General features: G+C 41.9%; 1 protein-coding gene across 1 annotated transcript in view; it reads right to left on the bottom strand.

The window, feature by feature from the left end:
• Positions 1-14,413, bottom strand: part of CKAP2L (cytoskeleton associated protein 2 like) — a 228,112-nt gene extending 213,699 nt beyond the window's left edge. The window contains exon 1 of the mRNA XM_069619010.1: positions 14,173-14,413. Within this exon, the coding sequence (XP_069475111.1) occupies positions 14,173-14,206 (34 nt within the window). The 5' untranslated portion in view covers positions 14,207-14,413. The remainder of the gene's footprint in view (positions 1-14,172) is intronic.
• Between the last annotated feature and the right edge of the window lie 335 nt (positions 14,414-14,748).

Genomic DNA, 14,748 nt, shown 5'->3' on the forward strand with positions numbered 1-14,748 from the left:
CATCTTCACCAGGCCTATTATTTTCCTCATGCAGACTAAGGTATGGAATCCCTGGACGGACGAACACCACCACTTCATAGACCAGTCTAGGTGCCACGAAACGACTACAGGATGGTTTGGCACAGTATAAAAATAGAAGATGTGTGATTGCACAGCGCCCCATAACCTTTGGTTCGGGATGTTATATACATATTTTCGTTCACATTTTATTTCGAGAGACCTGCCATTAAAGTAAGAATTACAATTTATATTCAAAGCATGATTTAAATCCTAAAAATACCAAAAAAATCAGAGCTATTACAATAAGAATTAGTTTGTAGTATAATAGCATAAAAAGTGCATTTAGCAATCAATAAAGGATCCTATGCACGTGAAATAGACCCGAGAAGAAGCATTACTAGCTTGACAATATAAAACTGTAAAAACATTAAATCAATCAATCCATGGATCTAGCAGGAATAAAGCATATAGTTGCGAATTTTAAAGAGACGTTAGTTCTTTTACATAGAGCCAGGTGTTCTCACCCGTCTATTTAACATGAAAAAAGATCAACCGGTATGTTAAAAACACAGCAAAGAGCGGAAAAGACCATCCGTGGTCCTCACCTTGTGTGATAGATCGCTATCTCTGTCTCCATGCCCCAAGTAAATAATTCCCCATAGCATGGGTGGCCAGGGAGTCCTTGGCAGCAAAACACAGTGTCATAGCTTCAGTGGCAGTTCGGACTGCTCAAGAGTTAAATAACGGTTTTAAAAGACTTCAAGTCACTGTAACAGGGGAAAAACACAAAGCAAATCTTCATGACACTCAATACAAAATGGACAAGACGGCCGATCGTTAGGATTCCATTTGTTTTTGATAGCTGCCAAAGGCAGAATGCCCATTCTTGCCTTCAAAAACAGGGTCCTCGTCTGTTTGGGCTGCATGCTGTCTAGGCAGCCTCCAAATCCAAATATCTGTTTAAGTTGAGAATAACTTAAACATTTGCTAGAGAGAATGATCCTTGTGTGTATTTAATCTTCCCACATTACATTGATGGCCTGTACAATGTGAGATTTGGTTCCACTGCCAACTGACTTGGTTATTCCAAATAGCTATACGCCCCAGAGTTTGTCATTCGCACTTCAGGTGATGGAACCAAAGCCGTTTCAGGGCACCACACGGGATAGCACATCCTTCACTGCTTGTCTGAATTTGAAGAGATGGTCATTGGACCACAGTTTGGCCCAATAGTAAATTGGTTTTACTTTAGAGATTAGCAATAGGCTGCATGTCGAGTTCGGGGCTGACAGAACCGTTGGGTGCATTAGAGGGTAAACCTAGGACATTTTTTAGAAGTCCATTTACTACAACTGACAGGGCTGAAATATTGTGTTGCCCCCATAGCTCGGCAGCATAAAGAGCTGCCTCTCTGGCCTCGGATTTGTAGGCCTCCAGGACAGCCCACACAAGGCCACCTCAATGCTCTCTTGTGAACTTAGTGAGAGCACCAATATACCTAGCTAACACATTTCTAGATTTATCAAGCTGATCACCCAAAGTACCATCATCTTTGCCTCCAACGCCCAAATAATCATAAGTAGAAATCTGCTCAATTGGGCCGTCAGGGAGGCCGAGTTATCTCCAAAAGCTGGTGCAGCCCCATTGGTGTAAAAGAAAGTATGACTGCATCGTCTGCCAACTTTAAAATTGCCATTTTGTCATCAGCCAGAGGTGGTGCATCTATCGGATCTTCCTGCAGCTTACTAATCACTCCATTAATAAATACACAGAAGAGAGAGAGAGGGGGGAGGGGTCAGGACACAGCCCTGACGCAACATCATCTCTATTCCAACCCTTGGGAGATGTAGCTGCGTCGAGTCCCATCAAATCACAACGCCATTATGTGTGTACAAGGCCTTAATGGCACTTAGCAGCTTCAAGGTAATACAAAACTCCTCCAAGACAGACCACAGTCTTCCCCCTAAGGACTATATCAAAGGTCGTTTTAAAGTCTATGAAAATAGGGTAGACAGGCATAGTCCCCATTACAACGTATTCATCATGGAGTAAACAAAGTCTCAAGACACTGATGCACAGTGCCGATTCCCCTGTGAAAGCCAGTCTGTAGGTGGCTCAGTACACTACGCTCGATGATCCAATTCTCAAGGTGCATCAGGAGAGCCTTCGCGAAAATCTCCCTCCCAGCATCAAGAAGGGAGATGGGCCTATGGTTGGCAGGAAGATCCCCATGACCCTTTCTTGAAGATGGGTACAATAATAGCCTGTGCCCAGGAGAGCAAGGCCTTACCTGAACCTAGAGCGGCATTAAACCGTGTCAAATATGGGACCCAAATTGTCGGTTTGTCCGCATAAAAACAACCGGGACTGCATCAGGGCCGGGGCTTTTCCCCTTCTTCAGTCTCAAAAGTGCCAATCTAACTTCCCCCGTAAATAAAATCAGGGGAAAGGATGGTGCCACTACGTGGGCCCTACTAGTGTCCACAAGGCCAATTGATCTTGTCTCATTGTACAGATTTCCCAAAATGGTTGACCAACAACGCCTATGGTGTTGACCCATGTAAGGGTCTACTCTCAGACAGCCAACCCTTACCCACATTTCCCAAAACCATATCATATTCATAGTTATTTTTTAAAACGAAAAGTAAAAAACGAGCAAACCAAAAATAATAAGAATAAAAAGGAGACAGAAAAGCAACACAAACTCCAACACAAAGACAATCTTGAAAAAGAAGGTTTTCAGCCCTGTACGAAATGAAGTCCAATAAGGCAAAAAAAGGATTGGGGTTGTGATCGGAACCATAGCCATCTCGCCAGTATAAATTCAGGAATTTTCTGGCGCAGCAACATCCAAGTTATGCACGATAGCGGACCCACCGAAAAAATTACTTATCCGTCAATTGAATGGGTTGGTCCAAAGAAAGCTCCTACGCGGCACACCATCAAATGTAATTCCGTTTTAAAGGGTTAACCTTTGCAAATTAAACGAAGATGGTTCATCTGATTATGCTTTTGTGAGCCTGCCATCAAAGAAACTGTGGTGTAAAGAATGGCGGGAAGATGGAGAAAAAAATAACGCACCAAAGGGAAGAGCACTTCCACAGGATTCTGCACGTTGGTCGAATCTCAAATGTGAATTACTGTAACCGATTTCATGCAGCATAGGGACAGTGCCCCAACAAGGTGGGCACAGAAGCAAGAGGTAAGCACTGTGTAAAAATGGGGACTCTGCTCCTTTGCCCATTTTCTAAAGCAAAACTATTGTGCGAGACTGTCGCCAGAGCGAGCTATGCAATTTAAACAATGAATTTCTTTCCCGTTTGGGAAATTCGTCTGGATTGCTGCCATTATCTTCTTGGATTGTTCCAATGCATACTGTAAAGCCCATTTTCCTTTGTGCAATCGTCTTTGCTATGAAGACCCTTATTTGAAAAACGTGAGGGGCATATGTGCCCATAGTTGTCCAGTGTCCTAGTTGTCACTGCGTGGCATTCTCCCAGTTTGTGATATCTACTGCTTGTATGTTCTCAGCAAACGCGTGGAACTACTTGGCATGACCCTATTGCTAGCAACCAGCATTATCCATTTTCAGATAGTATGTAGCACTCTTACTTGGAAATGCCACCCTCACACTCCCACACGGTGTGATCATGAGCATCCTCATTTTCAGTTACATCAGGGTGCAAAATTAGCACTAGCCATGGACTAATGATAACTGATGCTTTGCAAGTAAATGGTGTGCTGTGTTTACATAGAGAATTGTGCTTCCGGTGCTTTCCTCTAACACAGCAGGACGAAGAGGAGGAAGTCGGTCAGAAGCTTGTTGGAGTGTTCTGTAGAATTGAGTGGTCCGCCCGATAGCCGAGGCTAGTGCTGGGCACGAGTCGAGCTGCTCACTGTCCTGCTTACCGACCTGCCTACTGCCCTGAAGAGGATTGGGTGAGAAGGAGAATAACAAAATTGAAGTGGCACAGTGGGAGCAGGCATCTAAAGAAAAGCACGTCACTTTTCTTTTTTTACCAGTTGTGGGCTTCTGGAAATATTGGCTTTACCAGATTACCATAATACCAGCTGAGTAGCGACAGGTAGCAGTTCCAGTCTTTTCTGGCTGAGTGGCGGGGGTAGGTGTGTCGCTGTCACGCGAAGCATTCCAGGAAAATTGCCCAGAGCATAATCTTGCAGTAAGAACAGTGTTGCACTCACAGACTGGGATTACTAAAAGGTACCGGCTTTGAGCTGTTTTACTGCATGTGATAGTGGAAAATTGGAATGCTTAGATGTCTAGAGTGACCTATATAGGTGGATCTTGCCTGGTCCTTCTTTTCTTGTATGCACTGGGCAACAGTCGACGACTGCAGGCATAGTGCCTGGGAGTTGACCGTTGTTGTTGGAGCCACTATCACTGAGACATACTCGTTCCCCCTGGAAAATGCCCTATACATTGTGCACAGGGATGCCAAGCTGCAGCCTGTTGATGGAGCAAAAATGGTTGGGCGCTATGTCCAATGAAGGGTCTGCTAATCCAAATAGGGCTGTGGCGGTACCATCTGCTGCGGCCGCTGAACTAAATTTGGATGTTACGTTGGTGGCAATAAAAACCTGGGATGTTCCCAATCTACAGCCCATGTCCCCACAGGTGGTAGTAGGGTCTGAGGGGTGCTGCCTTGACTTTGGCTCTAGCTTGGACACAAAATCTGATCTAATATCAGACAACATGTTCCTCTCAGCTGCCCTTCCCGAGTACTCATGCTCCTTAGAGCACATAGATTCGGAGGAGTTTGCCCGTTCTCAACATAAGGACTTGATTTCCGACACTTAAATTTTGCCTCCGGTTGCGTCACGGGAACTGGAAAAACCTGTGTGGCTCTCTTTAGATTTAGCAGCCAGCTGTTTGCCAGCCTATGGACGGAAAGAAAGCGTTTGCTTGTTCCCCAATTCGAAGACTCCAGCGAACGAATCACCAACTAAGGGGGTTCCGTTGGATAGTTCTCTTGATATGCCAGAGATCACCAAGCCTGCTACTTATAAAACCTTGGATCATTCTCCAGTAAGTTTGAACCTAAATGGTTCCCATCAGCAAGTACAAGCAAATGTGCCTACTGATGAGGAGCCCATTGACATTTTTCTTTCCCAGTTTGATTTAGGTTGTTAGACTATGTACAAGGGGCATGATATGTTGCATTATAAAATGTGGGAAGTAAGGCAGGTAATTGAAGGAATTGTCGGGGAAAACATCCTTTTTAGATGGCAACTGCTAGACCTATAAATGTGCCAGCACCTGGTAGGCCAAAGAGTGAAGTGATATCTCGTAATAGGTTTGCTACTTTGCCGGAAGCTATCCAGGTACTAAAAGGTGATTCTAAGATGGACGCAATGGCTGAAGGTAGGATTAAGAAAACCCAACCCGATTCCTTTAATATTGGTAAGAAGATTGAAAGAGGTTAACATTTTCAAAGAAAATCAAACTGGGTTGTCGGGTCCTTCTAGCTCAGGTATGAATCTTCCAGCTAAATCCTTTCATTAAGCGAAGCCGGCAAATCAGCAAACGAAAAAGAAATTTAAAAAAGAAAAAAAACATAAAGAACCCAATTAATTATTGCTCAAAGGGTTCTCGTGCATTTTTACATATTTTAAAACAGTGTGGCCTAGATTTTCCATGGTCAGAAAACAAGCGAGATAGACTGGCCAATTGAAGTTCGACTAAGCTAAAAGTGGATAAAGTTACACTTAAAGATGACCAAATTAGAGTTGGATGTCAGGCTTCAGGTCTGAATAGTATCCCTCAAAAGACTGGTAAATACAATAAACAAAAAACAGCGGTAAACGTCAGAGCATGGTATATAACCAAGGTAGTATAAGTAACTACTTAACCAAGCTCCACGTACGAGCAGAAAGCTCTTGTAATAGCATTTGACAACACACTCTACCTCTGATCTAGATGAGAGTGTGTTGAATGCGGAGTTGGAAACCTCTAATTGTAAGGCTAGGAATGGTGTAGGTAACTATACGAGTGAGGTTGTGACTGCGAGTCTCTTTGAAGATAACATGACATTTTGTCAACCACCGATGGCAGTTCCTTTCGATTTGGCTATCTTATCGGTGGCCTCGAGGAGCACTGCAGAGATACCCCGAAACATGCATGTTTTACCAATTTTTCAAACCTTGGAAGGACAGTGTCAGATGCTTAGTAAAATAACTCTGCCAAAAACTTTAGTGAGTCAAAATCAGCCTAAGAAACAAACGCAGGCAGAGTAAAAGGTACCATTTGTGCTGCCCAAATTGACAGACAGCATCATTGAGTCAAAACTGCCATTACCCCAAGCAAATACCAATTTGGACCCACGTAATATTCCAGGCCTAATGTTGGAGCGCAAGTTTTAGTCTGCAAGGTTTTTTCCTTTAAACCGACAATATATCCTGGCTCTTTTCAAAGATTTACCAAGCTTTCTACTGATCACGTCCTCTGATATTTTATATATTGAGTTTGTGGAAAGTGTAAGTATTGATGGGTCAAAAATGGGTTTTCATCTAGGTTGGTACATAATATTGTGCTAAATGAGATCTTGCAATTTAAGATATTGGCCTAGGACTTGCAAGATGTTGCAGAGAAGTGCCTGGGAGAGACTGGACCCAGTAGCATGCCCTTAAACGCACCTTTGATTATGGAACCCTTATTAATTAAGAGTGGAAGGTATCAAATGTCAGGACCATCAGGGGGCTTTGATGGGAAAGTGTGCTGGTTCAACCAAAAGGGCGGTTTCTTATTCGGTGGTAGGTTCCTTGCAAAACAAAAATAACTTGATGCAAAATTGAAACGATACATCTGGACCCTTAAATGTTTTTTCATGGAACTCCCAAGGTTTTCAGCACTTGCTAAGTAAAAATGATCTATGGTCAACATTTGATGAAATTTGCCTTCAGGAAACGTGGCTCATCGACAAACCTTTGTTGGATGGTTTTGAGGTGTACTACGTCACTGCGAATAGGGGACAAAAGGGTCGACATGCGGAGGGCCTTCTATGTGCAATTAAGATCCACAAAGATTTAACTCTTGTTCGATGATAACCCGAATATTTTGCTGGTGAAACTCAAGTAGAGGGACCATATACATCAAAGTTATAGATACCTTGTGATTATTAATGTGTGCTTTAATCCTGCGGGTCACAACGTAGAAGCTTTTATCTCAGACCTATGCTCGCTGCTTGTGATTGCTATGTCCGACGATGTGCATGTTTATTATCATGGGTGATTTTAACAGCGATTGTCTTGATTCAAATATAGAAACTTCAACAGTAAGAGCAAGCGCCAATCTGAGGTGAAGTCTAAGAGTATAAGGTTGAAGGAGGGTATGACTGATTGGAGTCTTATGGTGGCCAACAGTAACATGCTTGGTAACCTCAACCTCGAACCCAGCGTGGTCTAATGGATTGACTTTTTCAACTTTGGATTACATCTTTGTTTCCCAAGATCTTCTTAATCGTTGCGTGTCAATGCAGGTTGACGAGTCCCTTAAGGGTAGTGATCAAAGACCCCTTATTTTTACCATGGATTAGGATCTAGGTCTTGGTGTAGAGGTGGTGGAGCGGAATCAGATTTAACAATGCTATGGAAAACGAACTTATTAGAGATGGGTTCCTTTCTCTGCATCCCGATGACTATGCTGTTTTTTGGCAAAAAATTTTGATGGGGTTTCAATACTCTTTATCAACCATGGTAATAAAAAGAAAGTCTTGCGAAAAGCTATTAGACTATTAAAAAAGGATGGCGCTAAAAAGTATTTCTATCATTAGGAAACTTAAGCAACAATATTGAAATTGGTGTAAAGCGCATGTGATAAACAAATGGAATAATGATGCTGAGAAAATGGGTGGTAGCATGGTCTGCAACTGATTTTTGGTCATGATCAGAAATCCTTTGATTCAGACCTATCTGCAGCTACAGTCTATTTCTGCACAGGTGTGGAAGGAGCATTTCACTACCTTGTCTTCTTCTCATTCTAACTATAGGAATGTTCCCGGTGTGTGTTTTGGTGAGGGGGATTGGACATGTTCTAAAGGCTTGCCTATTGATTGCATATCAGTTTATTTATTTGTATAGCGCCGGAGTGCACAAGCATCAGGGCGCAAGAACGTAGACACACAAATACTCAGAAACGTACAGGCCACCGGACAACGAATTTCATAGAAATTACATAAAAAGAGAACAGGGTCTAACTCTGGTGAAATTCATCGAAACAAATGTGCCTTAACTTTTTTTCGAAATATGCTGTAAGAGGGCTCAAGTCTGATTTGTGATGGAAGATTATTCCATATGGTGGCAACTAAGGTGTGGAAGGCTTTGCCTAGTCCATTTGTTTTCCTATATCTAGTAGTTGATAGCTGGCCTTGAGCTTGGGATCTGAGAGCACGACCTGGAGCATAGGCAGTCAACTTAGTTTTGAGATAAGCAGGGGCTTTTCCAGTAATGTATCTGTGGGCCAAGGTCAGTGCTTTAAACTGATACTGTTATCTACGGTTAACCAGTGTAAATTTCCATTTCCTTTTACCTTTTATGATTCTCATAGCACGGATTTGAATTTTTTGGCATTTAGCAATATGTCCCTTATTGGCCCCCAACAGGAGTGCGTTTCCGTAGTCCAGCCTGGACAGAATGGTCGCTCTTGCAACTATGGCGCAATTTTCCTAACTCAAGATAGGACGTATTCTGTGAAGGAGTCTCAAATAATAGGAACAGTTTTTATTAAGCTGCATGACATGTGCCTCTGCACTCAGGGAAGCTTCCAAATGCATCCCTAGTGTCTTTATTTACAACTTTTATTTGGGAGTGGTTTATGTGCAGAAACTCATATTGGTGGCTTAATTTGGCTCTAGCTTAGTTAGTCCCGAAGATTAGTTCAGTTTTCTTAGGATTTAAGCACAGCCAAGTATTGTTCATCCGTATTTCAATGATTTTGTAGAGTTTCTCAACGTTAGTACTGTCTTGGGCGTAGGCTCCACTCATTTCAATCATCAACTGAGAATCATCGGCGTAATTAGTAAAAAATACTCTGATTTTCTCAACGATCATACAAAGGTACCTGATATATAGATTGAAAAGGAACGGCAATAGTCTCGCCCCCTGTGGCACTCCACAGATGATGGTCTCTTCAAACGAGAAACTATCCACTCCCTGGACCTTAGATTTCTTGTCCGAGAGAAATGATGTGAACAAGTCAATTGCTTCTTTGGAGCAGTTTGCTCCCTTCCCAAGCACCTGTCCGAGTTGGTTGTGGTCTAGCAGATTGAAAGCTGCACTTAGGTCAAGTAATATCAGTAGGCCAGATTTCCCATTTTCCACTATAATTAGCATATGGGATTGAAGGTCAAGCATTGCCGTTTCAGTGCTGTGTGCCACACGAAAGCCTGACTGCTGTTTAAGGAGACCATCATTGGCTCCTACATATGCCTGATGTTGGTTAGTGGCGACCTTATCTAGTACCTTCAGCATAAAATTGCAGTTGGTGATTAGTCTGAGATTGCTGGAGTCGCTTTTATCTAAGTCAGTTTTCTTTTTTTACCTCGGGTGTGATTGTTACTGTTTTGATATCTACCGGTACATGGCCATCCCGAAAAGAGGCATTCACCATTTTGGTTAGCAATGGGGCAGAGATGTTAACGTTCTCCAAGATAAGTTTAGGTGGAATTATGTTCTCAGCACAGGTGGTGGGTTTCATTGATTTTAAGGTTTTTATTATTTCTTCTGTCGTGATTTTGTGGAATTTGAAGGGTTCTTGTTGTGTTGGGGGTTCTGCTCCTATGGCTAGCGCCGTCTGGTTCAGAAGAAGCTTTTGAGCTTCTCTTAAATTGAGCTTTCTTGATTTTTTCTGTGAAGGCTTTTTGAACCTTGTCGCAGTCAATCATACGATTTGAAGGCTCTAAATGGTATGCAATCTTTTTTGACGATACATCCCTCGAGATTTTATCGGAATATATTTATTCAAATGAAACTGGATTCATTTCCAACATTGGATATCCTTGGGGCAAGAACAAAAGGTGCACAAAGCAGACTTTGTAGGCTATGTGGCAACGATGTCGAGACCTTGGAACACTTGGTTACTACATGCCACAAGTTGTCGAAACAATGTAATAATCTGTTTTATAAATGTATCGTCCCCAACAAGAGTGAAGATAAAGTTTGTATGTATCCATGTCAATGTTTGCTATCTAACCCCTCCGGTGAGTGTTGCTGCTATGAATTTCCCCATCTTATTTGTAGGTGAAAATTGTGCTTTGAAATTACTTTTTTATGCTTGTGATAATTGTATTTTGAAATAATTGGTTTTAGGCTTGTGATGATTTGTAATGAATTTTTATATTTTACGTTTATTTTTAACTATACCATGCTATATGCATAAATAAAAAACATTGTGGGGCAAGTGACTTTATGGATTGCCAATAGCTTAAAACTTGAAATGTTTACCAGAGTTACATTATAATGCTTGTAATCTTACCCCACCATCCTTCTGCAAGCTATGTGAAATCTTTCATATCTCGTATTCTGTTTTATTGAACTGTTGGCCTTTCCTCACAACCTATGCAGCTTGATCTCTTTGTCACCTTTGACTGTTGATCATCCCTCCCTCTTTCAGCCCATCTTGCTGCTTCATTTTTAAAGCACCCACTTGCTTGGGTGGCCTCCTGCCGGACTGATCACTCCTTCTCCAATTTCTGGACCATCCTCTTGCAGCCCCTCCAGAATGAAGTAATGCAAGATACTGCCCTTGGTTCCCAACCTTTTACAGACCTTATTTTCACTCACCGAAAGTTCCTCTTGTCATTTGGCTTTCTATTTCATGTAATTGCCAAAGATATTCAAATATTTATCTTAACATTGCCAATTACATTTTCAGCAATGATGTTAAAGCCAAATAATAACCCCGCCTCTCGGAGCAAAGCATAAGAATGTGTATTCTCATATGCAAAGGTAATTGAACCATGGAAATAGGGTCTATGTTCATTAATAGAACCACCTGAGAATGTAAGCTAACATAGCTCACTCTATTTTCTTTTTTTTAACTGGACAGGTCAAGCGCATTTTAACACTAACACGCCAGTCGGGCACTCTAAATAGGAATAAAATTGGATAACTCTCCTGAAGAATGTTCAGTATTCATAACCACAGAACAGAAACATGTTTAGATGATGACCTTTGGAATAACTATATAAGTGTATCATGAACACAGTATATGATATTTACGCGACTATTGTGTGCACTGACATTGTTTTTGCCACACACACAGTGTGTAAAAATAGTAACCAGATGGTTGTAGAATTCCTATATTTTTTCCTATGTAAATTGTTGCACCTCAGGTGCTAAAACAATGCGTTTATAACTAATTGATGATTTAATTATTTGTTTTATACTGCTTCGTTGAATACTTAATACAATTGTTTTTTATATTTGGGGATGGATTATTAGGCCACATTAGAAAGCGCAAACTGTCAGTACCTTCTCTATCTCACCATTTAATTATTATTCTCATGTGTACACCCATAAATCATCAACTTTAACATCAGCATAGTGAGGGTGTAGAGCTCCCATGCCCCCTTCTCCTATCCCTCAATAAAAAAAGTATGGTTCCTTGGTTTGCATTATGTATTCAACATGTCTGCATCTTCCTCTGCAAGTACAGAGGATAAGCAGGTATCCAAAGGAGAATGTATTTCTTTAGTTTGGCTTGTCGGAGGAAGGGGAGACCTATTCACATGATCCTACTCTTCACTCATTGCTAATACCTACATGGGTCTAGTATAAGGGTCTTGCCCCAGCCCGTGAAAAACAGCTCAGGCACCAGACTATCAACCATTCACACTGTTCACAATGGATGCCTCTTAACCACCAAATTTTGCAAAGTTAGCCTCTGCACCCATATCTGCAGAGTAGCTGGAACGAACTCACCAGTCATGCTGCAAGTCGTCGTTCCCAAAAGGAGTGGATTTTTGCGGACAAGTCAATACAAGATGGAGAAGAAAAATGTGGAGCAGCACATCATATGCATTCATCGGATATATCAAGATGTTCAAATTGACTTTTTTGAAAGTGAGATAGAATTCGAGAAGATATTTAAATTGTGTTTGTGTTTCAGTAAATAATAAAGATACCCTTAGTTTGAGCACACTGCAGGGACGATTCCTTATTCCGACAGATGAGTATTAGCATTTCCAACCACCCTATTCTTGCTTTATCCAAAGCCACAGTTTTCTTAATATTAGCTAATGTGTGCACGCAAGCGATCGTCATGGTGGAGGGGTAACAAACCACTCAATCTGGGAAATGTCTGGTTGACGAGGGAACCCCGTTATATAATGTGCTTGAGTGTATGCACATATCGGTCAGTCATTTGCACTCGCAAGTAAGAAATTGTGTGCACGTGTAACATTGACGGGGCGAGTCAATTCTCGTACCTGGATAGCAGCTCGCAACTTGACATTTTTACCCCAGAGTCTCTAATAGAAGTGGTTGCCAATGCATGTACATCCCAGTTGGAACAAAGTTGTTCGAATGTAGTGAATATGCCATCCACAGGGGTCCCCCAATTTGGACAGCCCCAAACGATTACATGTCTGGAATTGCATCTCAGATGTGATGTTCACACTGTTGTGCATATTGAGCGCTTCTGTGAAAACGTCATGAATTGATTAGCGTGGCAGGTTCATTTTTTGCAAGCCTGCCACACACAAAAAAGGAGTAGCCTGGATTTCAGATCGAGGCCATTTGTTGTGACCCAGAGACTAGATGTTATTTCAGGGGGCTGCAAGATTGCTTTTTTAATAGCCACATAGGAAGCTCATCTGACACAATGAACCGCCAGGATGCATAACCTGCCTGCACCCTCAAGAGCTTGAGATGCGCAGAAGACCCTACTTATACGGGTGAATGAAGAGCAAGCAAGTCTAGGTTGTTTAAAAGCCCAGATCAGTTTGATCATCAGTTTCTGGAATCGGTTTTGCCTGTGTGACACAATGGTGGCATTTAGGAAAATATATAAACTTTTGAACTATCTTTGCCAGGGACAAATTGTTTTTTTTTTCTTTATTGTGTTTCAGTACATAAGAACTTTTCACAAAACTTTAAAAATCGTAAAATAACAATATTTACAATCTTATACAATATCAAAGACCCTAAAAATAACAATTCATAATTCATCTACAATATCTTGCAATTATTACTTCAGCTCACTAACAAAACAAATATCTATTTACTTAGACAATGTTTCTATTGCCAGTTGCTTTATATACTTAGCTATTGCCAAATAGTTTTCTTTCCCTTTTCTCGCGTCACCAACCAGCTTCCCTTATCTCGCACCATCACACTGGAATGCCCTACCTCCCACAATCAGAGGTGAGCCCTCCCTCATTGCCTTCCGGAAAGCTATGAAAACCATCCTCTTCACATAAGGTCTCTTGCAGCACCATGTTTGCCAATAAACTGTCTGTAATGTAATAACCAAAGATGCAGGAGCTGTAATGACTAATCTGTTTGTAGCAATCATAATGTGCCAACGACTGCTACCAATCCTGTACCCCCTGTAACTAAGTTCCTGCAAGTAACAGGGCCACAATGCCCCTGGGCTGTCTGCGCGCTATATAAATATAAATAAATAAACAAACAAACCCAGAATTTTAAGAGGGCAGAGTTTTCCAATTTTGCAGGGTGCCTAACACATGGATTGGAAGGAAAATGAACTAAAAGTAACAAAACGGAAATTAATAGGGAAGTGCTTGCCTTAAAAAGTTAGGGTGTTGCATTTTACAAAGGAGTTCTATGTAATCACTACCAATTGCCTCTCTGCTGTCAGATAATCGCTTTGCATTGCTGAATGCCCCACTCACTTGGTGAAAGCCTTCACTGCCACACCCATTCTCCCCTCTCCAAGAACCATTCCCATTAACAGCCTGATTCCAGCCCCAAAACGGCTAGTTTTGTGTACGAGTTGGCTCAACCACCCATCAGAGGGCGAGGGAATTTGAGTGGCATGGTAGGCATCTTGTGCAGAACCAGTTCACTACCACCGCCCAGCTTAACATGGCCATCAGGAACTGTTACCGTAATCTCGTACAGCTCCATTCCACAATGTATGTGGACTTAGCCCTGCCTGTCTCCACAACACCTCCGTGTACTGCCTGCACTTACCTGCAGCACTCTCGCCCGTCCCGGCCGACTTCATCTCCTGTTCGGCAAAGCCTCTTTTCTAAAGCCTAAGCAGCGAGCCCAGTAGCCATTCACTTCTGCACAGCCGGCAGGAAGCGCCAGCAGCACCCATTCAAACGGACCAATGGGCGCAGCTGCTTGATTCCACGGGTTCATTGGCTGTCTGTCCTCGCCCTGTCACAGAAAAGTCTAAAAGTAAACAAGGAGTCCGATTGGTTGGCCTTCAACAAGTCGCATGTATTCACTGAAATAGAAATAAATTGCTGATAGACCCGGTGTGTTATGAAATTCAGCGTCGATTTTTCTGCCATGGGGATGCAGAATATGACACAACACCGGAAGATAGGAGGTGTTGCGACACTGAAGCGCTTTTGAAACGTATTTGACGATTTTCTTGTAAAGTATTGTAACTGCGCATTAAATATGTTCATGTTTAATTGACATATTTTCTTATTGTTCTATTAAATATTCAAATCATATTTAATAAGAAATGCCCATGAAGTACCATAAAACGTTCAGTTATTCCGTTAAAACACGTTGACAAGTTCATATCAACAC

The sequence above is a fragment of the Ambystoma mexicanum genome, chromosome 10 (assembly GCF_040938575.1).
Source record: "Ambystoma mexicanum isolate Mex_15411 chromosome 10, UKY_AmexF1_1, whole genome shotgun sequence".
NCBI classification, from domain to species: Eukaryota; Metazoa; Chordata; class Amphibia; order Caudata; family Ambystomatidae; genus Ambystoma; species Ambystoma mexicanum.